The 23,767-nt window shown below is 52.6% G+C and overlaps 2 protein-coding genes across 3 annotated transcripts in view; one reads left to right on the forward strand and one right to left on the reverse strand.

Moving 5' to 3' along the window:
- Window positions 1–23,767, reverse strand: part of LOC107157133 (multidrug and toxin extrusion protein 1) — a 612,661-nt gene that overhangs the window by 343,168 nt on the left and 245,726 nt on the right. The window lies entirely within an intron of this gene.
- LOC107157141 (GRB2 related adaptor protein) overlaps window positions 623–23,767 on the forward strand; it is a 27,378-nt gene continuing 4,233 nt past the window's right edge. The window contains exons 1-4 of one of the 2 annotated variants that reach the window (XM_015503437.2): window positions 636–847; window positions 9,138–9,235; window positions 14,189–14,311; window positions 23,584–23,752. In XM_015503437.2, coding sequence (XP_015358923.1) covers window positions 770–847; window positions 9,138–9,235; window positions 14,189–14,311; window positions 23,584–23,752 — 468 coding nt within the window. In that variant the 5' untranslated portion in view covers window positions 636–769. Of the gene's footprint in view, window positions 848–9,137; window positions 9,236–14,188; window positions 14,312–23,583; window positions 23,753–23,767 lie in introns of both variants that reach the window. The other variant, XM_048796384.1, reaches the window with a different exon arrangement.

The raw sequence follows: 23,767 nt of genomic DNA on the forward strand, positions 1-23,767 counted from the left end.
GCAGAAGAGGTTCCTTCTGAGTTGCTGTTGTTTATTTAAAATATTTTTTTAGATGTCGATGGGCCTTTATTTTGCTCATTTATGTGGTGCTGAGAATCGAACCCAGTGCCTCACACAGGCTGGGCAAGCGCTCTACCCCTGAGCCACCACCCCAGCTCCTGAGTTGGGTTTTAATGGATGAATAGGAGGAGTCCTCTGGGAACAGAGGAGAGGAACAGCAGGCAGGGGGGTGGCGTGTGCAGAAGCCTGGAGAATGGAATAAAAGTGTGGTACGTCACCTATTGTGGCCGGAGCCCAGGGGCCAAAGGATGAGTGTGAAAGCTACGTGTGGCTGTGATTCACAGGTGGCTTGCACGTCAGATAAGGAGGTTGGCCTTAATGTGGCAGGTGCCGGAGAAACATGGGGGACTAAGGTTTTAGAAAACGGGAGGTGACAAGACACAGTGCAAGATGGATCTGTGGGATTTATCCTGTTTGATCATGTGTGACGTGGGTACAAAGGTACCCCATTTCCAGGCTGCAGGGGGATTCCTCTAGGGCTGCACCTGGCCACTGGGGTTAGAGGCAGTGACTGGGTGGCTCACACGTCCTCCCTGCTCGGGTGACATGTCTCTGCTTCCTGTTTCTCCCCCATCAAGGGCAGTTTCGGTCTCGGCTTCAAAGAACAAACACACACTCAAAACAAAGGAAGACAGTCCTTGACTGCAGAGGAAGCAGGAAGCTGCCGGTCCTGCTCGGAGCCCAGCTGCCGGAGCCTGGGGACAGCAGGATGGAGTCCGTGGCCCTGTACAGTTTTCAGGCCACGGAGAGCGATGAGCTGGCCTTCAACAAGGGGGACACACTCAAGGTACGGTGGTGGGCTGGAGCCAGGCTGAGGTGGCCCTGCATGGGGTGGGGGGTGGGCTAGAGGCACTGGGTCCCCAGGACAGCCCCCGCCATCAGGTCTCTGGAGGACAGGTTTGGCTTCTCTAGTTATGGACCGTGTGATTTGGGACAAGCTACCGCCTCCCTTGGAGCCTCAATTTCCCCATCTAGGAAATGGGGAGATAGTTAGTGAGTCCCCCTTTGGGGGGACTGTTGTGAGTATCCAAGGAGATGTTATTAGAGTGGCTGTCAGGGGTTGTTGGTTCAACTCTTAGTTCTCCAGGGAAAAGAAATTTGAAAGAATTGTTGAGAGAACAAGAGAATCGGCTAGAGAAACGAAGAGACAAAATGGGGGTGAGAGAGCGAGAGAGCGCATGTGCTGTGCACACACCAGGGGAGGTGTTAGGAAAGAAAGATCACCCAGTGGGGCTAACGTAGCTGACTTCACTGTCAAGAATGAGCTTCCCAGCAGTGTGGAGAAAAGGGAAAATGGACTCATCCTCAATTCATTTCTCTTTGTTTGGGCTCCTTTTGAAGGAGATGGTAGGCTTCAAGATGTCATGACAGATGGGTCTGTGCACTCTCTCTCTCTGGGGATGTTCTAGCTTATCTGTTTGAATCTGACAACAAGAACCCAGAAGCCAGATTTCATGCCAAGATTTGGACACTGGAGCTGCCAGTGTCAGTACTCATCCTAAGAAGTTAGAGCCCTTTCCTGGGCCTGGAGCAGTGGATATTAGATTGGATGTCCCTCCATTCTGGCCCGTTAGCCATGTTCTTGGCTGCAAGCTTCAAGCATGAGAAGGGGCAGGAAACCTCTTTTTGCTACTGGCCCCCACACTCTGCAGTGTAACCAATATCCCCTTTAAGCTATTGGGGTGTAGAGGACTTGCACCCTCATTTTGTGAAACTGAGGCCACGGGAAGTGCTCGGTGTGGGGTCAGATTTGAACCTATGTCCCTTTGACTCTGCAACCCACATCCAGTCCCCTGAGACACGGCACAGGCTGGGCTGGGAGCTGGGGAGGTTAGTGTTGGGGTCCAGAGGAGTTACATGCCCTTGAGGAATTCCCCTTTTTTTGCGTTAGGATATTGGCACCTCGGTCCACCCGAGTTGCTGGCTCTTAGCCTGTATACATGTGGCCCACTGAGGCTGGGGACAGGCTGAACATCAGGACTGGGTGATGTTCAAAGCCCTAAGCAACTTAACGAGACCCCATCTCTAAATAAAATATCAAAAGGGCTGGGGATGGGGCTCAATGGTTAAGCGTCCCTGAGTTCAATCCCTGGTACCACCAGGTACCAGGTACCTGGTCAATCCCTGGTACCACCGTCACCACCACCAACAACAATAACAACAAACTTATGACAAATGGCTGATGTCTTTTTGTGAGGATCTAAATCTAGTTCAGAGGCCTCCGCGATTCACCTGAGAGCAGCACGGGATTTCTAGATTTTGGGGTTTGGGAAGGAGGGAGATGGCGAGGATAAGGAATGGAGTAAGAGGCCCACCCAACCAGGAAGGACTAACTGGAGGTGGATGTGAGCAGATCGGTGGGGTCCCCCAAGGCAATTGCTGAAAAGACTGGGGCATCTTTCCTTCTCTCCCAGATTTCTGTGCCCTCCACCTCTGGATTAGTCAGGTTTCCCACTCACCTTCGCTAAGTGTTACCGGATTCTGGTGGGTTTCTGCTAAGGAAGGAGTGAGGTCCTGATCTCCCTTCTCTGACTGTAAGCCCCAGGAGGGCAGGGCCCATGCTGGAGCAGCAGGACCTGGCACACAGAAAGCTTCCAATAAGATATGGGAAATGTGGATAAGAAAGAAAAGACAGGAGGAAGACATTAGCTGACACTGGGTATTAACCCTACCAGGGGACTTGTATCCTTAGAGAGAGGTGGTAACTGGGGTAATGCAGGCTCAAGGGGGGGATGGAGGGGTGACAGACAGTGGGAGAAGCCGTCTTTTCCTTCATGCATTTCACAAACCCTGAGCTACTGAGCACCTATTCTGTGGTTGAGCACCCACAAGGCATCAAGCTAAGTGCTGAGAGTATATACAGGGAGATGGCTGTAGAGTAATAGTGGGTAGGAGAAGGGACAGAGGCCGCTTTAGGTGGGCTGGTCAGAGCAGTTTCTTAAAAGAGGTGGCACCTCAGTTGAAATCTAAACGATGAGCAAGAACTGGCCATGCAAAAGCCGGGGGAAGAGAACAGCAGACTGGGGAGAGAGTGGTCAGAGACTCTGAGGAGGGGCTGTACTAATATGTTTGAAGAATTGGGGAAAAAAAAAAAAAAGACTGTGTCTAAGAAGGAGGGCATAAGGCTGAGGTGGGGAGGCACCGAGGTGGGCAGGAGTCAGGGCCTGTTGCAACGACAGGTGAGAAATGAAAGTAGCTCCGAAGAATTTAAAAACTTACATCAGTCCAGCATGTAATCCCAGCAACTCAGGAGGCTGAGGCAGGAGGATTACAAATTCAACGACAGCCTCAGCAACTTGGTAAGGCCCTAAGCAAGTGCTCTACCACTGAGCTACAACCCCAGCCCCAGCAACATGTAATTTTAAAAAGAGTCTCTAAGGTTGTTGAGATTGTGGGGAAATGTGTACTTTCACATGTGGATGGTGAACAGGTAAAGTCGTGCAATCATTTTGAAGGGCATCTGGGAAATATATAAAGAGCCTTAAAAACATTATCCAGGCATAGTGGTGCGAACCTGTAGAGGAGGCTTCTGAGCCTTTTGTATTTTCTTCTTTATTCTTTCTGTATTCCACGGATATTCTGCAATAAGCAAATACAGTTAGTCCTCCAAAGCCACAGGTTCTGTATCTGGGGATCCAACCAACCTCAAATGGAAAATATTTGGGGGAGAAAATTTGCTACCATACCAAACATGTGCAGAACTCTTTTTCCTCTTCATCCTCTAAAGGGTACATTATAATAGCTATTTACATTTTATTAGGTATTGTAAGCAATCTAGAAACAATTTCAAGTATTCTCGGGAGGATATGTGTAGGTTATATGCAAATACTACACATTTCATACAAAGACACTTGGGCATCTATGGTTGGCTATCTGTGGAGTGGAGTTGGGGTCCTAGAATCAGATCTCCCTGACACCAAGGGAAAACTGAATTCCCTCCAGGGGGCCAGGATTATGGTGAGGCAGAGGATCTCATTCTCTCAGGCCTGTGCAAGTACAAGGTCAAATTTCATCATTATTTAAATCTTTTTTTTTTTAAAGTGTAGTTCCTCCCCCCCCATGCCCCCTCCCATTCCCCCCCCATTCCCTGCCACCCTTGCTAGGGTTGAAACCCAGGGCCTTGCACATGCGAGGCAAGTGCTCTTCAACTAAGCTACATCCTCAGCCCTTTATTTAAGATTTTGATGGAATTTTTGTATTAAATTTTTTATTAGATTTACAGAAAAATGGAGACAAAAGCCTAGTGGGATTCCCACATGCGTGTTCCAATATCCAGCTTTCCCCTTTATTAACATCTTACATGAGCATCATGGTACTTTTCTCACCAGGAGTGAACTAATACCGATACACTATTATTAACTAACGCCCACACACAGTTTTGTGTTCATTTTTATTTTTTAACATACTGCCTTAAAATATTATTTATCTTGATTCCTGGGGGTTTTTTGGCATCCTTTTAAATTATGCTAGAGAACTCACCTGCCTCTTGTATATCACCCACTTTTTTTTTTTTTTGGTACCAGGGATGGAACCCAGAGGTACTTAACTACTCTGCCACATCCCCAGCCCCTTTTTAATATTTTATTTAAAGACAGGGTCTCTCTGATTGGTTTAAGGTCTCTATGTTGCTGAGGGTGCCTTTGAACTCGTGATCCTCCTGCCTCAGCCTCCCCAGCCACTGGGATAACCCGTGTGCACCCGGGTCCAACACTACCGCCCACTTTTCTAGAACCATTTTGCCCTATTAATGTTACTGCTTTGTTCACCCGGCACAACAAAGCCTAGGGTCTCTCTTGCCTAGGGCCACAGTGAGTGGCTGGTGGCTAGCCCTTCCCCCACTGGGGTCTGGGAGAGGTTGCGAATTCCTGCAAGGGTCCTGGTCTCTGATCCAACAAATGCCTCCTGAGCGCCCCCGATGGGCCAGGCCCTGCTCCTGCAGCACCAGCCGTGCAAGTCAAGTCCCACTCCAGCGCCCTGCAAGGAAGTGGGGTTGTTCCAATGGGAACCTTGGTTTTAGATGAAACCTCAGTGGCAGATGGACTCCCTCTGGACACATGAACGTCACTTCCTGGGACAAGGCCTCCCTCTTTGAAAAGTCAGGCATTTCTAGGTGGACAGGACCCTACTGCTTCTGGCTGGAGGGGGAGACTCAGTGGCTCCACTTCCCTCTCTCCATGGACAGCCTGGCCTTTGGGACCCAGACTCAGGAGCCCCCAGCCTTCTTTACCTCTTGGAGAAGGCTGATGGCACAGACTGAGCTCCTGCACCAGCTCCTCAACAGCCTGTCATTGAGTCTTGGCAGTTCTGACCATTTCTCAGCACCCTCAGTCCCTCTCCTCTGGTCCAGGCCTCCATTTCCACTCACCTGGAAAGTGCACTCAGGGCCTGTCCCTCCCAACTCTAGACCTACTGGTCTCTTTTCAATCCAGAACTGGTCCCACCTCAGGGCCTTTGCACTGGCTACTCACTGGCTTCCTTCTTATAATTCAGGGCTCAGTCCACATGTCACCTCCCCAGAGAGGCTTTTCTTGACCACTACAGCTGCCCGCTGTTGACACTCTGCCTGCCTCCACCCGACGTTTTCCACACGTGTCATCCCGGTGCACAATCGAGCACTTACCCCTACACTAAACCACCTGTTTACTCGTTCCTTTGCTTATTGATGTCTGCCTCTGCCCTCTACAGCGCAAGCTCCTGGTTCCTGTTGCATCGCCAGGGCTCGGCACAGCGCCAGGTTCACAATAGGTGCTCAGTAAAGAGCTGTTGAGTCAACTCCACGAGGCAGGGAACAGTGAGGAAGGAAGGTCACCTGGGCGGGAGGCCCCTGCCGGGGCAGGTCAAAACCTGAATCATCTTGGGCAGTGGTATTTCATTAGCGCGGAGCCAGTCCCTCTCTTGTGGGAATTCCCGCGTCTCCAACTTTAGAGCCATGTTGGCAGAAAGAATTGAGCTCACATCACCATAAGAACATTCCTGGGTCCTCTGAGGTGACAGGAAAACAAGACAACATAAGACCTAGACCTATGACATTCCTGTGTCCACGCAGGGTGTTGTAGCCCCTGAGAGATTGCCATGTCCACCGAAGGCCATGAATGTGGCCATTTAACGGAAGAAGAAACTCAGGCCATGGCTACAGAGAGCGTCAGAAGCAGATAGAGATGCAGATAGGTCCCTAATTCCTGGCTCCAGGGCGCCTTTCTTAGAAGCCATGGTCGGGGCAAGTGGTGCACAGGCCCTGATTTTCTCATTTGGTTGGGGAAATCATTTTGTTTTGCTTTGAGGGAAAGTTTTCCTGAGCCAGCCACCTGCTTCCGTCTGTCTCTGGGGCTGCCACCTTGTTCAACCCCAGGGCAGGAAGGAAGGGCTCACCCTGGCTTGGTGGCCCGACAGGCCTCAGGCCTGAGCTGAGGGAATGAATCCCAGCTCCACCTGGCAGAATTTCACTAAGTTAGGACCCTTGCATTGGCCTGGCTGCCCCTGGGTGTATGATTAGAAGTGGATTCGTAGAGAAGTCCCTGCTATTGTATTTGAATGTAGAAGAGCTGATACTGGTGTAGGTCCTTCCATGGCTGACGGTAGTCATGGGTGGAGACCAAACTGAGCTGATTTTTCCAGTCTAACAAAGAGAAAGAGATCAGGTCTAAAATTGGTTCTGATATTTGTGGAGAGCTGGGGTGGCTTAGTGGTAGAGCCCTTGCCCAGCATGCACAGACCCTAGGTTCAATTCCCGGGACCATAGGAAAGAAATGGAAAAATCAGTATTTGTTGAAACTCTCATGTGTTAAATGTATATTACTAGTAGAACAAATCCAATATCCCCAATTCAATTATATAAGATACTTGAAGAGCCTTTGTTTTGCATCTGATTGACCCAATCATCATACAATTAATAAGAATCATGTCATACCTACTTCTTCTTGGCTAACGAGGAGTTGAAATAAATTGTTGGCTGTGACCAGAATTTGCATAGTGATAAGGAATATAAGTTGACTTATATTGGGATCTGAGTGCATACATCCTAGAGAAAATTCTCTAATAGGTCATGTGATAAAAAGTGATACTGGGGGGGCTGGGATTGTGGCTCAGTGGTAGAGCGCTCACCTAGCACGTGCAAGGCCCTGGGTTCCATCCTCAGCACCACATAAAAATAAATAAATAAAATAAAGGTATTGTGTCCAACTACAACCAAAAAAAATATATTTTTTTAAAAAACGATACTGGTATAAATATTATTGAGAAGTAATTTAGTTTAAAATTTAAATCAAAGAGTAAGTCAGGTGTGGGGGTATATCTGTAATCCCAGGTATTCAGGAGACTGAGGCAGGAGGAGCACAGGTTCAAGGTCAACCTCAGCAACTCAGGGAGACCCTGTCTCAAAATAAAAAATAAAAAGGCTGGGGATGCCGGGCCTGGTGGCACGCACCTATAATCCCAGCAGCTCAGGAGGCTGAGGCAGGAGGATCGTGAGTTCAAATCCTGTCTCAGCCACGGCAAGGCATTAAGCAACTCAGCGAGACCCTATCTCTAAATAAAATACAAAATAGGGCTGGGGATGTGGCTCATGGTTCAGTGCCCCTGAGTTTAATCCCTGGTCTCCGCCCCCCACCCCCACCCCCCAAAAAAGGCTGGGGATGTAGCTCAGTGGTAGAGCTCCCTGGTACAGTTTCTGTTTCTCAAACAAACACCTAAGAACAAGATTAAAGGTTTGAATGGTTATTCAGTGTCAATTGGAGATGATAATTTTGTATCCAGTGAAGGAATAAGGCTAACTGTGAAAGCAGAAAAGATAAAAAATGTCTACATAGTGTGAGTGCAAATGATTTTCATGTAAATTAGTAAAAGTTATGATAATGGGAATGTAAGAATAAGGAATGATACTAAAATAAAAGAGGAGAATATGTACCCAGTGTTTGAAGCCTGCTCCAGAAATGACAGGAAAGTTGTACCCTTTGTCCAGAGACAAAGTGGGAGGTAGAGTGGGGGTAAAAAACTGATAGGCCAGGGGCTGGGGTTATGGCTCAGTGGTAGAGTGATTGCCTAGCATGTGTGAGGCACTGAGTTCGATTCTCAGCACTGCATATAAATAAATAAAATAAAGGTCCATTGGCAACTAAAAACTATTAAAAGAACAAAAACAAAACAAAAAATATTTGTAGGCCAGAGTCCCCCTAGACCAACAGAACCCAAAGCCACAGGCTGACCATAGAGGTTCTGCCTATCCCCTGCTGCGTGGCCTTGGCTGAGTTACTTCCCTTTCTGGGCTCATCCATAAAATAGCATTTTAGGTGAAGGTTGCTTGGGAATTGGAGTGACCCATGGAAATTGTGCCTAGGAAAGGTAGGCAGGAACCCCAGTTTCATGTGGTCACCCTCCTAGGTCCAGACCTGCTCCTCCCCTCTGTTCCTTGGTTGTTCACCCACAGCAACTTGCCACCCCCACTCTGGTGGTTTCAGTTCCTCTCTGCCCACCTGTGAGGCAAAGGAGGCTTCTCGGGCCTGAAAAGGAGCCCGTGGGACCCAGCAACCAGCTTGTGCAGCACACAAACCTTGTTCATTTGTGTCGCAGTGCCTGTCCCTCCCCATTCTTGCCCCTGAACTTGAACTGTAGAGCGTTTGACATGTCAGTCCCCCTTGGGTAGCCACTCATTTCTGAGCTCAGGTGGGGGCTCCCTGATCTTCCTGGGGACCTCCAACCTTTACCCCAAGGTGCCCTGCATGGTGGGCACACGGGTAAGACTCCGTGCTAGGGGACACAGCTCAGGATCCGAGGAGCCCTAGATCCGCTCCGAAGACCTCAGATCTGGTTGCAGAGCCTGTGAGTCCATCTCCAGCCACTCAAAACTTTCAACCCCAAACATCTGAGTTTCCAACTGTCCCACAAAAGCTCCTGAAGATGGGACCCAGCTGTCAAAAGACTGATTCTAACTCGACCTGGGTGACCTTGAGCAGGACCCCCTGCCCTCCTCTGTAAATGGGCTCAGAGGATGATCCAGATGAAGCCCACCTGGAGCCTTACAAGTCGAAGGTGACAGCTATTTCTTCTCAGTGACTGAGTGGCTGTGTCTGTCCTGCTTGCAGATCCTGAACATGGAAGACGACCAGAACTGGTACAAGGCTGAGCTCCGGGGTGCTGAGGGTTTCATCCCCAAGAACTACATCCGGGTCAAGCCCCACCCGTGAGTAGCCTCAACCCCTGACCTTGAGCCTGTGTGTCGCTGCCCAGCTGGCCTGGCCGGGCCTGCTCTGCCAGGAAAGGCATTGGACATCCTGAGGGGAAGTGGACACTGGCTGAGCAGAGTCTGGGGCCTGGGCAGAGTGGGAGTTGTGTCTGGGCCCTAGGTATCCCGGTGCCTGGCACCTACTGGCCCCTGGGAAGTCCTAGGTCAGGCTCTCAGCAGGTAGTACCCAACATCGCTGCCCTTAGGATACTTGGGGCAGAGTCCAGCCCAGAACAGCCCAGGGAGTTTAGAAATCTCTGGAAAAAAAAAAAATAACTAGTGGAAATGGTTTAAGTAACAGTCATTCAGCAGACATGGCCCTAGCTCCTGGAGACATAGAGGTCAGAAGAGCCCTGCTTCATGGGAGACACAGGACATGAAGGACATAGCACATGGGAAGGTGACTAAACAGGCAACGCTTCTCAGGAGAGGTGGCAGTGAGTGGGATTTTGAAGGATGGGTAGGAGTTGGTTACCTAGAAAAAGCACCCACCCTTGGGAAAAGGTCAGGGGTAGCCCAGGGAGAGCGACGAGGGAGGATCCATGATGCGTGGGTCGGGCAGGAGGCCCTCAAACGCCAGGCCAGGTAGCAGAGAGTCACGGAGGTATTCAAGGAAGGAAGAATGCAGTCAGAAGTGACTGAGGTGGCGAGGCTGGTGGGACAGTTGGGGAGCTCTGACGTGTAGCTGGGGGTGGAAGACAAAGGAGGTGCAGGGCCAGGGTGGAGCCCCAGGGGTATTTCCTCTTTATCTTCTTTTGAGTTATTTTTCCAAAGCTGCCACCACCTCCATTTCCTTTGCGGGGGCCCAGCCCCAACCCTCCCAGGTCCCCAGTCACTCCGCCCCAAGCTATAGGCATTCCCGGCCTCCCTCCCTCCCCCGCGGAGGTGCAGCCTCCAGTCAAGGGAGGGGGCAGGTGGTGCGTGAGGAGATAGAGGTGGTGAGGACTCCACCAGGGCCTGAGTCCGGGCCAGAGGAGCCAAAAACAAGGACAGGGGCCCGGTGAGCGCCCTGGGCCAAGTGTCAGGCTTCAGGTGGAGGCTAAGGCCTGGCCAAGTTGGGAGGCGGAAGGGCCTCACGCTGCTGAGAAGCCCTGAGCAGAGGGTTCCACTTGCTCAGGTGAGGGACAAAGGATGACAGAAGGTCACACTGCTGAGGCACCACGGAGGGTTCCAGCCTCCCCTGGGGTCAGTTCAGGCTACTTGTGCCTGGGACAGAGCCGGGCTGGGGTCAGGCCCCGGAGGCCCAGGGCTAGTCTCAGCCTGGCTAACCTGAGCACCTGCTTGGTCCCCAGATAGTTCTGGAAACACTCTAGCTCTGTCCCTGAGTCAGCCATGATGGCCTTCGTGGGGAAGGAGGGGACCCGGAAGGCCTTGTGCCTGTGCCAGGTCCCCTCCTTCCCTGAGCACCCAGTGTCACCCCCACCTCCCCCCAGGAGACCATGATGCAGACCCAAATGCTCCCAGAGCCGGCCACATAGGTCAGGGAGGCCCCTGACCTGGCTGAGTGGCCAGTGGGGGCAGGGAGAGCTGAAGGGTGTGTGGGAGGAGGGGCATGAACTACTTCGTCACCCGTAGTGGCAGCAAGCACCTGCGGGCAGCCGCCATTTATCCTCCCAGGCCAAAAGGAGGTGAGTACTATCAAATTGGTCTCACAGGCCGGGAGACAGAAGCACGGAAAAGTTGAGTGACTTGTATAAAGTCACACAGCAGAATTGCAGATGGGGTGGTATGGGACCAGGGTGGGGCCGGCCAGGAGGAGGGCTGGGAAAGCTTGTCAGAGCAGCTGCAGGGCTGGGGAAAGTTCCAGACGTGAACTTGTGGGGCAGCCTCTGGGAGGGGCATCTCTCTGAGCCTCGGTTTCCACATCGATGAAAGGGGGACAAGGGCTGGGGTGGTGGCTCGGTGGCAGAGCGCTTGCCTAGCATGCGTGAGGCACTGGGTTCCATCCTCAGCACCACATAGAAATAAATAAAGGTGTCCACCTACAACTAAAAAAAAAAAATTTATTTAAAAAAAATTGTGTTCACCTACAACTAAAAAATTTATTTAAAAAAAAAAAGGTGTGGGGGACAACACCAAGTGGTTGAAAGAGAGTGGTGTTGGCGTGGAGAGAGGAGCTGGGCTCGGGGGCCCTTGAACTCCTTCCTTTAAACTGCCACGGTGGGGGGCAGGGCTGGCAGGGGGTGTGGGGCCTCCCTGGGGTGTGACACCCTCTGAGGGCCATGGCCGCCTACGCCCTGACGTCTCCTGTGGGGGTTTTGAGGGTTCTTCAGAGACATCTGGCCCCTTGGGAAACTCCCATCCAGCCACGGTTGGAGGAGGGGCTATGGCACCTCCCCTCCCTGGTCACCCTGACCTTGGGCCTGCCACTTCCCCATCCTCTAAGACTTGCCCAGGCAGGGGATGGCAGGCAGACTCCAGCCTCCGGGTTTCCCGCCAGTAGGGGGACAGCAGTGACCTAGAAGCTCATATCTGGAGGTGTGGGCTCCCCTACAAGTAGCCCCTGGGAGGCCACGTGAGGAGCAGGGATGCAGACAGGGACGGGAAGGAGCCCCTTGCTGCTGGGCAGCTGGAATCCCATCCCCTTGTGGACGTCAGGGAGATGCGTAGAACATGCTCCTAGGAGTCACACCCCCCCCCACACGCACACCCAGGGGCAGGGAGCTGGGTGTCCACCTCCCTGCTCCAGACCGTCATCACTTGAGAATGTTCCAGGGCCTCAGCCTGCCCTGCACATGGCAGGCCAACTTTGCTCCTGACAGACAAAAGCCCGGGCACGTGCCCGGCAGCCTTCACTGAGTTGAGGCAAGAGCAGGGACACAGGCAGGACACAGAGTACCCTGGCAGCCCTCCTGTCCTCTGCTCTCATCTTTGAGGCCTCAACATCTGGAGACAGCAGGAAAAGTCACACCTTGCATCTCCACCCATGCCAAATGCGCCCTGGCTCAGGAAGTCCTCATGGAAGGAGGGAAGAGGCTCAGGAAGTCCTCATGGAAGGAGGGAAGAGAAACATGAGGGGACACAGGCTCTGGACCCTGCCCTGGCCTATCGTGGTCCCACCATGAGATCTCCAGCTGATCTGGACCCCAGTTTCCCCATGTGAACAACAAAGGGGTCAGAGCTAAGGCTGGGCTAAGGTCCAGGAGTCAGGAAGCCAGTGGGGACCCTCTAGCCTCCCTGTGCTAGGTGTCTTTGATTGGGCTGCTGTATGGGAAGACCAGACTGGGTGGCTGATAAACAACAGATGTTTTTTTCTCACTGTTCTGGGGACTGGGAAGTCTAAGATCAGGGCTGGCAGGTTCAGTGTCCGGTGAGGGCCATTTCCTGGTTCATAGATGGCCATCTGGTAGCCATGTCGTCGTTATGTTGTGAAGGGACAAATGAGCTCTCTGGGGTCTTTATTCTTCCCCCTTCGTCCATTTTTTGTTGCTATAACAGAATACCCGACTCTGGGTAATTTATAAAGCACAGGGGTTTATTTAGCTCATGGAAGCTGTGAAGTCCAAGAGCGTGGTGCTAGCTAGCATCCACTTGGCATTTGGTGGGGGGCTTCTTAACAAGGCAGAGGGCATCACAGAGCAAGTGAGCTTGAAAGCAATCACTTTTATAACCAAGCCACTTCCTCAATAATCCACTGATCCATGAGTGGATTACTCTATTAATGAGGGCAGATCCTTCATGACCCAGTCTCCTCCTGGTTGTCCCAAGTCTCAGCTGTGTTGGAGGCTGTTTCCAACACTTGAATTTTGTGGAGACATATTCAAATCAGGCAGACATAATCCTACTCATGTGGGCACCTCTTCACCTCCCAATGGCTCTACTTTTAAATTCCATCTCATTGAGGAATGGATTTTAGTATATGAAAGGTGGGGAATGCAAGTTGTCAGTCTATACCAGTGAGACTCAAAGAAGTGAGACTCAAAGAAGGCAGGGGAGGCTGGGTGAGTGGTGCACGCCTGTTATCCCAGTCATCTGGGAGGCCGAGGCAGGAGGATTGCAGGTTTGAGGCCAGCCTCAGCAATTTAGGGAGGCCCCTAAGCAACTTGGCGAGACCCTGTCTCAAAATAAAAAATAAAATGGGCTGGGGATGTGGCTCAGTAGTAAAGCATCTCTGGGTTCAATCCCCAGTATTAATAATAATAATAATAAAGTGTGTGGGGGGGGCACGGCTGCCTGGAACCGTCTTGGGGGGAACTGAAAGAGAAGTTGGATTCCAGTTTCCCTGGGGATCTTCAAGAGACTAGGCATTTATGAGACACCTTCTCTATACTCTTGGTTTACTTACTTGAATCCATCATCACCGGGCATGGTGGCGCACGCCTGTAATCCCACAGACTCAGGAGACTGGAACAGAAAGATCGCAAATTTAAGGCCAGCCTGGGCAACTTAGCGGGACCCTATCTCAAAACTTAGATAAATACAAAAATAAGTAAATAGGTCTAGGGATTTGGCTCAGTGGTAGAGTGCCCCTGGGTTCATCTCCAGTACCCCCCCCACCAAAAAAAAATCTCTAGGCCTGGGGGACAGTGTAGTAGAGCCCTTTCCCCCACCCAAATCATCTACTATCTAAAACAGAAGTTAGGCTGACATTGGTGCTTATGGTTCATGGGAATTTAATTTTTTTTTTTTTTTTTTTTTTTTTTGCTCATCTGGGTGCATATATACCTGCAGGAAAGGTTGGTGAGATTCAGGTGCCAAGGCACTGGGGTGGTATCCCAGCTCCTGCCTGCTTCAACTGGCTTTGCGGCTCTAGGCCTCGGTTTCCCTATCTGTGAAATGGGAACAACCCCATCTCCCACATCTTAGGACTGTCTTGCGGATCGGTGACATTGAACACCTCAACATCGTGCAGTGTGTGTGTGTGGGGGGACCTGGCCTGCCCACTGCCTTCACCAGCCCCTTTCTCCACAGGTGGTACTCGGGCAGGATTTCGCGGCAGCTGGCGGAGGAGATTCTGATGAAGCGGAACCATCTGGGAGCCTTCCTGATCCGGGAGAGTGAGAGCTCCCCTGGGGAATTCTCCATCTCTGTGAAGTGAGCTTGGACCTTTGGGGGGTGTGCACCGGAAGGGGCAGGGAGGCAATGTCCAAGTTGAGCCTCCGAGAGTGAGAAGGGTGGGGAGGGCATCTCTGTAGGGGTGACCCCAGTGGAGCACCCCCGGGTGCAGCCCAGAGCAGATTCAGGCCAGCTGTGCAAAACCTTGAAGGTGGAGAGTTCCAGATGTTACTCCCTGAGCAGTAAGGAGCCCTCAAAGCTTCTTTGGGAGGAGAAGGAGGATGTCATTGGGCGGGGTGGTGAGAGATGGCGCATGGCAGAGAGCACTGAGGTGCCCAGGGCAGGTGTCTCGAGTGTACTCTGTACAGGATCCCACCAAATGGTGATGATGAGAGGATGAACCCTGAGGCCAGGCTGGCTGCCTGGGTTCTCATTCTGGTGGTTACAATTTGCTGGCTCTGTGACTTTGTGCCAGTCGCTTAATCTCTCTGGGCCTGTTTCCTCACATGTAAAATAGGTTATTGCGAAAATGAATGAGGCTGGGAGGCGGGGGCAGGAGGATGGCAAGTTCAAGGTTAACCCGGGCAGTTTAGGAGACCCTGTCTCAAAATAAAATAATAATTTTTTAAAAAAGATCCAGAGAGGGGCTGGGGATGTGGCTCAAGTGGTAGCGCACCCGCCTGGCATGCGCGGGGCACTGGGTTCGATCCTCAATACCACATAAAAATAAAAATAAAGATATTGTGTCCACCTAAAACTAAAAAATAAATATTAAAAAAAAAAAAAGATCCAGAGAGCCTGGCACAGTGGCGCACGCCTGTAATCCCAGCGGCTTGGGAGGCTGAGACAGAAACATCAGCTAAGTAACTCAGGGAGACCCTGTCTCTAAATAAAATACAAAATAGGGCTGGGGATGTGGCTCAGTGGTTGAGTGACCCTGTGTTTAATCCCCATTACCCACCTCCCAAAAAAGATCCAGGGATGTAGTTCAGCAGTAGAGTATTCCTTGATTTAATCCCCAGAATTAAAAACAAAACAGTGCCCCCCCCCCCAAAAAAAAGGAAAAAGAATGACTAAATGAATCAATGTGGTTAAAGCTGAGGGCTTCCACAGGCTCAAGCAGGGGAGAAAATATTTTACCCTATTTAGAATAGTGGCATTGCAGCAGGTGGGCGTGATAGGGATTATTTAGCATAGTGACAGGTGGCTTCTCTGTCCTGGCATGGTGTGGTGGGAATAGAGGTGGAGGTGACGGGGTCAGGCTCCTGGCTGGTCTCTGTCCTTCCTACTCCCAGGGCCCGGAAGAGCATGGTCTAGATGCACAAATCCAAGGACTAGTTACTGAGCTCAGAGCCCTGGTGTGCCAGGCTGCTCCGGAGCTGGGGAAATAGCATTGAAGAAGACACAGCTGTTGTCCTTAAGGATCTAAGTCTTGGCAAGGGAGACAGAGAAAAGAAAACAAATAAATGCAGAATGAACCGAGGGTGGTGGTGGCGGGGACTCTGAGGAGGTGGCAGCAGCATTTGAGCCAAGAGCTGAACGAGGAGGTGGAGGCTACTCAGGTGCCTTCGAACGTGGACCTGGGAGGAGAGGCTTCCAGACAGAGGAACAACCAATGCACATGCCCTGAGATGAGCATGCAAGAGGGCCCGGGGAGGTGATTCTGAGTCGGGCTCAGAAGCATTAGTAGGAGTTTGGTGCACAAGGAGAGGGGAGGATATTTCAGGCACAGGAAACAGCATGTGCAAAGACCCAGAGATGAGGCAGTGAAGGGTGTGTTTGGAGCCAGGGTGAGCAAGGGCTAGGAACCTAGGGGTTCGTCAAAGAGACAAGCAGGCCAGATGGCAGAGGGCTGACGAGGTTGCGTTTTTTCTTTGAGCAACAGGGAGCCATGGAGGGTCTTCAGCAGAGGAGAGGTCTGATCAGCAGCAGATGCCTCTGGCTGATGTGAGGAGGAAAAACTGTTGGGGGTGAGGGGGACAGCAGGGAGGAACCAGGCAGGAGGTGGTGGTGTCTAGCACCTAAGGGGATGAGGTGACTAAGTCTAGGAGGGGGCATGACTGTGTGCAGTGGGACCCACCAGCAGGACTAACTCTCAGGGCTTCTGTGACCACTGTGGGCACAGAGCCTGGCACCAGAGGCACTTGTTGGGCCAGTTCTTATTGCTACTATCAGAGCCAGTATTGGGGTGAAAGATGCCACCTAAATATCACTGGAGCAGAGGTGAGCCCTTTAGTAGCTTCTCACTGTGTGATCAGGGCGTCTGCGGGGAGCACCCCAGGTAGCCATCCCCCCACCTGGGCAGGAAGGCTGATCTAGTGGGGAGATCTGATGTCATGGTCAAACCTCCCTGGTCCTTATTCAGAGTCCCTCCTGAGANAGACCCCGGGAGTCACTGCTTCCTCAAAGGCAGGAAATGGCAGTTTTCCAAGTGGTGGCTGTCCGGGGGCCTGGTCATCTCCAGGGTATGGCGCCCGCCAGGCGGGCTAGTCTGGATTCGAGTGACTGCTGGAACCCCCCCCCCCCCAGCCCCAAGCCCAAGGTCACCCAGCAAAACAGGGGCTCAGGGGACTCAAACTGCTCCTGGCGCCTGAGCCAAGCGGGAGGCATTGGCCATTGGCTGGTGCTGCCCTCTTCTGGCGGTGCTCTGTAAGTGCAGCCCCAGCCGGGGTGGGGGGGTCGGACCAGAACATCTCAGCCTGGGAATTCGTTCCTCAGCCCCACCTTTTTTTTCTTGGTACCGGGGATTGGACCCAGGGGTGCTTAACCACTGAGCCACATCCCTTGCTAATATCAGAGCCAGTATTTATATTTTATTTAGAGACAGGGTCTCCCTGAGTTTGCTTAGGGCCTTGCAAAATTGCTGAGGCTGGCTTTGAACTGGCGATCCTCCTGACTCAGCCTTCCGAGCCGCAGGGATTACAGTCCACACTCTTTTATTTTAGCATTGGCTGTGTGTGCGGGAGAGGAGTCCGATGGGATGGGAAATAGACACCCTCGCCCAGAGGGTTTCTGTAACAAACAGATGAATACAGGAAATGCAATAGACATGCTCTACAAGAAGGCCCAGGGAGGTGATGTCTGAGTTGGGCTCTGAAGCATTAGTAAGAGTTTGGTGCACAAGGAGAGGGGAGGATATTTCAGGCACAGGAAACAGCATGTGCAAAGACCCAGAGATGAGGCAGTGAGAAGGGTGTGTTTGGACAGCAGGTCCAGGTAGGAGGGGAGATGGGCAGTGGTAGGGAGCAATTCTTAAGTAGGGGGAATCAGACCAAGGTGTCCTGGGAAGACAGCTGAGAGTATAACTCAGAGAAATCTTGGCACATGGCCCGGGCTTCTCTCTCAGGGCACCCAGACCAGGTGTCCCAAGGTCAGAACCAGCAAGAGCTTCCCAGGCTCAATGGCGGAGGTTTGTGCACAGCACCACCAGGTGGCGATCTCGACCCTCACTTCCTCCCAGGCTGGGCTCAGGTTTCTTGGGTCCTGCTCCTCCTCAGTATACCTCCCCTGTCTTGGGGCTTTTTGTATTCTTTGGAGGGCCACAGGCAGGGGGTCAGTGAAGGCACCTGAGATTTAAATGGGACTTGTAGTTAGGAGATTTCCAATACCTATTTTTAATGCTGGGCAAGCTATCCTCTGGCCCTGTTTCCTCATCTACAAAATGGACATCTATATGAAGAAATTAGTATGATGAGTAGTATATAGTAAGTGTTCAATAAACACCATTCAAAACCCTCAGGGGCCGTACCATGTGCTGGCAGCGGGGAGTTGGGAGTCCCTTCTGACCTGGAAGGCGGCTCCCCATCCTCTCTCTGCCCATGAATCCAAGGCTATCAGAGGGGAGACAGTGACCTGGGGAGCCAGCGAGCCCAGGTCCCTTGCTGACTTTTCCCTGGACCTGTTGTGTGACCTCAGGCAGGCTCTGGCCCTCTCTTGTCTCTAACAGCCTCATCTATGACATGGAGAAGACCATGATCCCTGATGCTGTGAAGTCCAGTAACCCAGTGGCCATCCAGGAAAGTCTGGCAGATTGCCCGGCAGATTGGGTTGTGAGGAGTCCTCTGCCCTCGCTGGCTTGATACTCAGGAACTCTGACTGTGCTACGCCTGGCATTCTCCCGCACACTCATGCCAAGCCCTATAAAACTGTAAGAGACGAGGTTTATGAGCCTCACGCTGCCTCACAGAGCAAAAGTGACCATAGCTAGCTGCCCTTTATGAGTTTACAAAGGATTGTGTCCCCCCCCCCCCACACCTTCAAGGAGCACATGTGAGCTGGCAGCTAGTGGGCTGGGGGCCGAGGCTGCCATGTAATGTCTGAGCTCCTATCCAGGCCCCAGGGACTCTCCGGTGTTCAATGACAGATTGTCTGCAAGTGAGTGTTTTGCTTCCTTTTTTGGTCAGTAGTGCCCTGGAGTCAACGGATGTGTGTTTGCCCTGCACATCCAGCCACTGAACACCAGCTGCGTGCCAGGCCCTGTCCTAGGTCATAGGTGCTAGCAACTCGGCCCCCTAGAAAACAGGTTAAAGCTTCATGGCCTCGAGGTACTTGTGTTCTGCTGGGGTGATCTTGGATGATGATAGAGGATCCAGAGGAAAGGAAGCAGAGAAGTCAGGGGTGCCCTTTTAGACATGGAAAGACTGGCTGCATGCACAGATAGGGAAGAAGGGAGGGAATGTATTTGATTCCTGGGAACCTAGTTTGTAGGGAAGGAAGTGAAGCTCAGAGAGATGCAGTAATTTGCCCAGGGTCACACAGCAAAGAATGGCAGAACTGGTGCCTACTGACTTTCTGTGCCCTGACAGACGCTTTCCCTGAAACCTAAACACCCGGCCGGGGTCTCTCTCTGTTAGCTAGCTGTGTCCCACTCCCTCTCAAGGTCAGCTGGATTCCATTTCCTGTCTGCTGCAGTCCTTTTTCACAGATGGGCAAACTGAGGCCAGAGAGACCACGCCCCATAGAAATCCTCCACTGGGCAGTTAGCACCCAGAACTCTGCCCTGTTGGGCCCACAGCCCTGGTTGGGTAAGGGGGGGGGCGTCCTGGACTCCTACCCCCACCCACTCAGCCTGGTTTTCCCAATCTAGGCTGCCACCGTCATTTTTTGCTTCTGCTGCTGCCACTAGGCCAGAAAAACCCGCTGGGCAGGACCGGCTGCCCCAGCATTAGACCTGACTTGGTCCCTGGGGTTTTCCTGACAGTCAGGGCCTCAGCCCAGACCCTTGTCCCTTTGGGTATGTGGGTGTCAGGTCACAGGCAGAGACAGACGTACCCATGACTGCTCCTCGAGGGACCCACACATGCAGTCACTTCCCCGGGGCAGGAGACAGGCAGAGACACAGGCCTGAAGCACACACCCTGAAGGTGCTCAGTGGAGACTCACGAAGCCCAGTACGGCCCACTGCAGGGGTTCACACTCACCCCAGGCCCCCCTCAGGCTCCTGTGGCCTCCCTTCCTATTCCAGCTGCCCAGGGCTCACCGCCCAGAGCCATCTGCACCCCAGACAGACCAACAGGGCCACAGTCACCTGCACTCAGATCCCCTAACTCCTGTAGGCTCTGAAGTACCCCTGGGTTCTGGGGCAGGGTTCTCCAGAGAGCAGCTGTGGTCCAAGAGGTCCTCAGATGCCTCCATCTTGGCCCGGAAGTATGTATGACTAAGGCCGAGACCAGGCAGAGGAAAGGGGATGAGGCATTATGTCTGGTGAAGGTATGAAGAGCCGGGCCAGAGCCAGGTCAGGCTGGGAGAGAGAACTCTCAGTTGCTGAGCGTGGGGGAGTGGGATGGAGGCAGCCCTACCTGGCCTCCTCCAGCTTAGCGCTGCCAACATGGCTGCCCATGTGGCTGCCCATGTGGCTGTGGGCCAGTTGCTCCACCCTCTGGCCTCCCTCTGCTCAGCTGTATTTAGGAAGTGTGAACAAGGTAGGGGAGAGGACAGGATCTGCCATTTGTTGACAACCTACTGTGTGCTGTGCACAGGCCAGGGGCTGGCATGTTCCCCAGATTTGAGAAGTTCTGAATTCTCAGGTTGGAAAATTCTAGAATTCCCAGGTTTCTTGTCTCTTTGCCTTATCTCATTTCCTGTTCTCTACTCCCTGACCTTCCTATGTGATCAGAATATGCTTAGTTCTGGCTAATTGTCCAGGCCACTGCGGATGACTTTCAAACTCTAAAATGCTCCCAGTCGTGGTTATATTTGGGTCGAGATCTCATTCAAACCTGCCATACCCCTTTCGTTTCCTTACTCAGGGGGGGGGGGGCTCCTCTACCTCAGCCTCCTCCTTAAGGCCAGCACAGAGTCAGGCCTTCTGCCTCTGAACAGGGCGCCCCAGACAGAGTCATTAGTTCCCTATTTCCTGACCAGCCTTAGAGTGACAGCCTTCCCCGTTTACCCTAGCCAAAGTCCAGGAAAACCCCAAGCTCTTCCCGAGCACCATGTTGGGCTCACAGGCTGCCTTCGGGCAGCACACGGCCTCTGGGAGGCTACAGCAGGCCAGACAGGGTGGGGCCCCCTGTCCCCGTCTGCCCTCCTCAGCATCCCGGGCACATGGACGCACGTCCCACACCCGACAACACCATCAGCTTAGTCACCAGGAACAATGCTCAGTGATGCCACCGAAGAGACTTTGCCTCAGGTTTGGGGACCATTGCTCCACCTGCTCCAGAGCCTCTGCTCCCACAGGGAAAACTGGCTCCTTTTGAGGGGAGCTGCCCTAAATGTTGGGTACATCAGAGGGGGGTTGGGCCTGCTTCAGGGCACCTGCTTCTGGGTCACGATGCCTGGCATCTGGAACCCCAGTTCAGAACCTCCAGAAGCAGGTTTGAAGAAAAATGTCTTCTGCTGGGCACAGTGGCCCATGCCTGTGATCCCAGCAACTTGGGAGGCTGAGGCTGGAGGATCCAGAGCTTGAGGCCGGCCTGTGCAATTTAGTGAGACCTTGTCTTGTTTTTTTTTTGTTTGTTTGTTGTTTTTTCCTCTTCTCTAGTCAGCAGCAGTATCCATTGGTCAAACACCTGATGTGGCTCATTTTGGGGGGTGGAAAATGGCCTTTTTTTCTCTCTCTTTAAGATCCTGTCTTAGCACTCTTGAGGAATGAAACTTAGGTAGGGATGCTGCATTCCCAGAGTTCCACCTAGAAGGGACCCCAGGGCCTACTCTGCCTCCCTGCCCTTTCAGAGCCCAGTGTGCAAGCCATCGTGAACAGTGTGTCACAAAAAGGCTGCAGGAGGCGCTTAGGGACCTGAGGAACCTCCCGACTCACGAGGGGTTCTGAGCAAAGGTCTGGAGGTGCTGAGAGGGTCCTCCTCTTGACTCTGGCCAGGTGGCGGGAATCCGAGGGTACCTGAAAAGCATCTCTGTCTTCTCCTTCTCCCTGTGGTGCTGGGATTGAACCCAGGGCCTCATACATGAGAGGCAAGTGCCCTACCACTAAGCTATCCCCACAGGCCTCCATTTTTAATCTCAAATCTTTCCTCTTAAACTTGTAACAAAGCAGCACACGGGCCCCAGGGCTGAGAGGTGTAGCTACTGAACAGAAGGCAAGGGCAGGACTGAGCGAGCACGGGTCCGGGTAGCTAAGGGACACCGCACTCAGGCCCAGGAAGACTGTAGGCCTGAAGGAGAGAACCCCATCTTATAAACGCAGTGCATCTGGATTGTTTAGCAGAATTGTAATTCAGAACCCAGGAGGCATTGTATTTTAACCATCAAGTCTCTGTGCTGAGAGTTGGATCTCACTCATTTTAGCCCCAAATGGGAACGAAACAAGGCGCAGCCCATGGCTCAGGAGGCAGAGGGGTCAACTCCCTCAAAGTGGCCATACTGCGCATCCCCAAGTGGCCTTGTCCCAGCACCCCCAGCTCTCAACCACACCAGCCACCTGCACAGCACACCTGCCCTCCGGCCGTCCCCTGGTTGGGAGCAAAGCTGTTCTGGGTTTTCTCTCCAGCCCCCAGCTGGGTCACATGGGCCCAGGACAGCCATGGCAGTGGCCTTGCCTGGCCCTGGTCCCAGGCTACCCTCCCCTCCCCTGTGAGGTGTGTGGCTAGGATCTAGGTTTGGTAGGGGAGGACATCATGGTCCACAGAGCAGCTGTCGAGGCCAGGGAGGGACAGTTCAGGTTTGGCCTGGCAGAGAGAACGAGGGAGGGCGGGCCTGCCTCTGGGGGGCACAGCCCAGGGAGCAACATGGCACAGCAGAATTGGACTGGGAATTCTTCTATCTAGGACATTATTAATATCATAATTGGAATAATGATTGCTATTGTTCTGTGATGCTAATCAATCAGGAAGCACGTTGGAGCCAGTGTGAGCTCAGACGTGGCCCCAGCCCTGGCCTTCCTCGCTCTGTAGCACTGAACTTGGGGCCTCCGTTTCCCCATTGTGCAAAGGGCCTGACCCCCCCGCCCACCTCCTGGGTAGTGAGGCAGGCCCTGCTCTGACCCTGCATTTCGGAAGGGAATCACAACCCACGTCAGCACCAACCTCAGTCCCGGCCCTGCGCTGCCCATCCTGGAGTACAGATGTGCCAAGTGTAGGAGGCTTGGGGCAGGTCCCTCTGCCCTGTCACTGCCAGATGGCTGTGTCCTTCTGACAGTTTGGAGGACAGGGTATCTGCCCAGCTGGGCTGGAAGGGACCCAGTAGTGGGCTGGGAGACTTGAAGGTGAGAAAGGAGCCCATTGGCTGCATCATAGAAGAAATGAAGGAAATGAGACTGGCTATGTAACCAGAGCCAGATCTTTAGTCTGAAGGTGCTAAGACTTAATCCTGAGGGAAATGAGGAAGGTTCTTGGGAGAGGGAGAAGGACAAAAAGCATCCAGTATACCTGAGATCCTCTCCTATTAGTAGGCTTTGTTCTGAGTCGGGATGATCTTAGGATTCACTCACTCCTCAAGGGACCGCAGGGATTTGGAATGGGCAAGGGAGGGAGGAGAATGTCACATCTGTGGGGGATAGTGAAGAGGTGTGAGAGAGATTATCTGTTCTGGATGCACTCAGAGGTAGCCCATTTAATGTTGCCAGTAAACCACAGCATTTTCTGCTCACTTACCCGAAGTGAAGTGCTATCACTAAGAGGAAAGTGAGGTTCAGAGAAGTTCAGGACTAGCCTAAAGACTCAGCAAGAAAGCGGCTTGGTCCAGAGGCCCACACCCTTCACCCCAGAGTCCGCTGCCGGGGAGCCTCCTGGGCTCTTCCCCATCTGTATTTCCCTGGCTCCAGGTCTCTCCATGAGAAAGGCCAGGTTCTGGGTGGTGCTGAGCGGCGGGTGGGGGGCGTCAGGATCTGAAACCGCTGTGGCCCTCTTTGCTAGCTACGGGGACCAGGTGCAGCACTTCAAGGTGCTGCGGGAGGCCTCCGGGAAGTACTTCTTGTGGGAAGAGAAGTTCAACTCCCTAAACGAGCTGGTTGACTTCTACCGCACCACCACTATTGCCAAGAGGCGGCAGATCTTCCTTCGAGATGAGGAGCCGCTTCTCAAGGTAGGGGTCAGGAGG

Source organism: Marmota marmota, unplaced genomic scaffold, assembly GCF_001458135.2.
Source record: "Marmota marmota marmota unplaced genomic scaffold, marMar, whole genome shotgun sequence".
Lineage (NCBI taxonomy): Eukaryota > Metazoa > Chordata > Mammalia > Rodentia > Sciuridae > Marmota > Marmota marmota.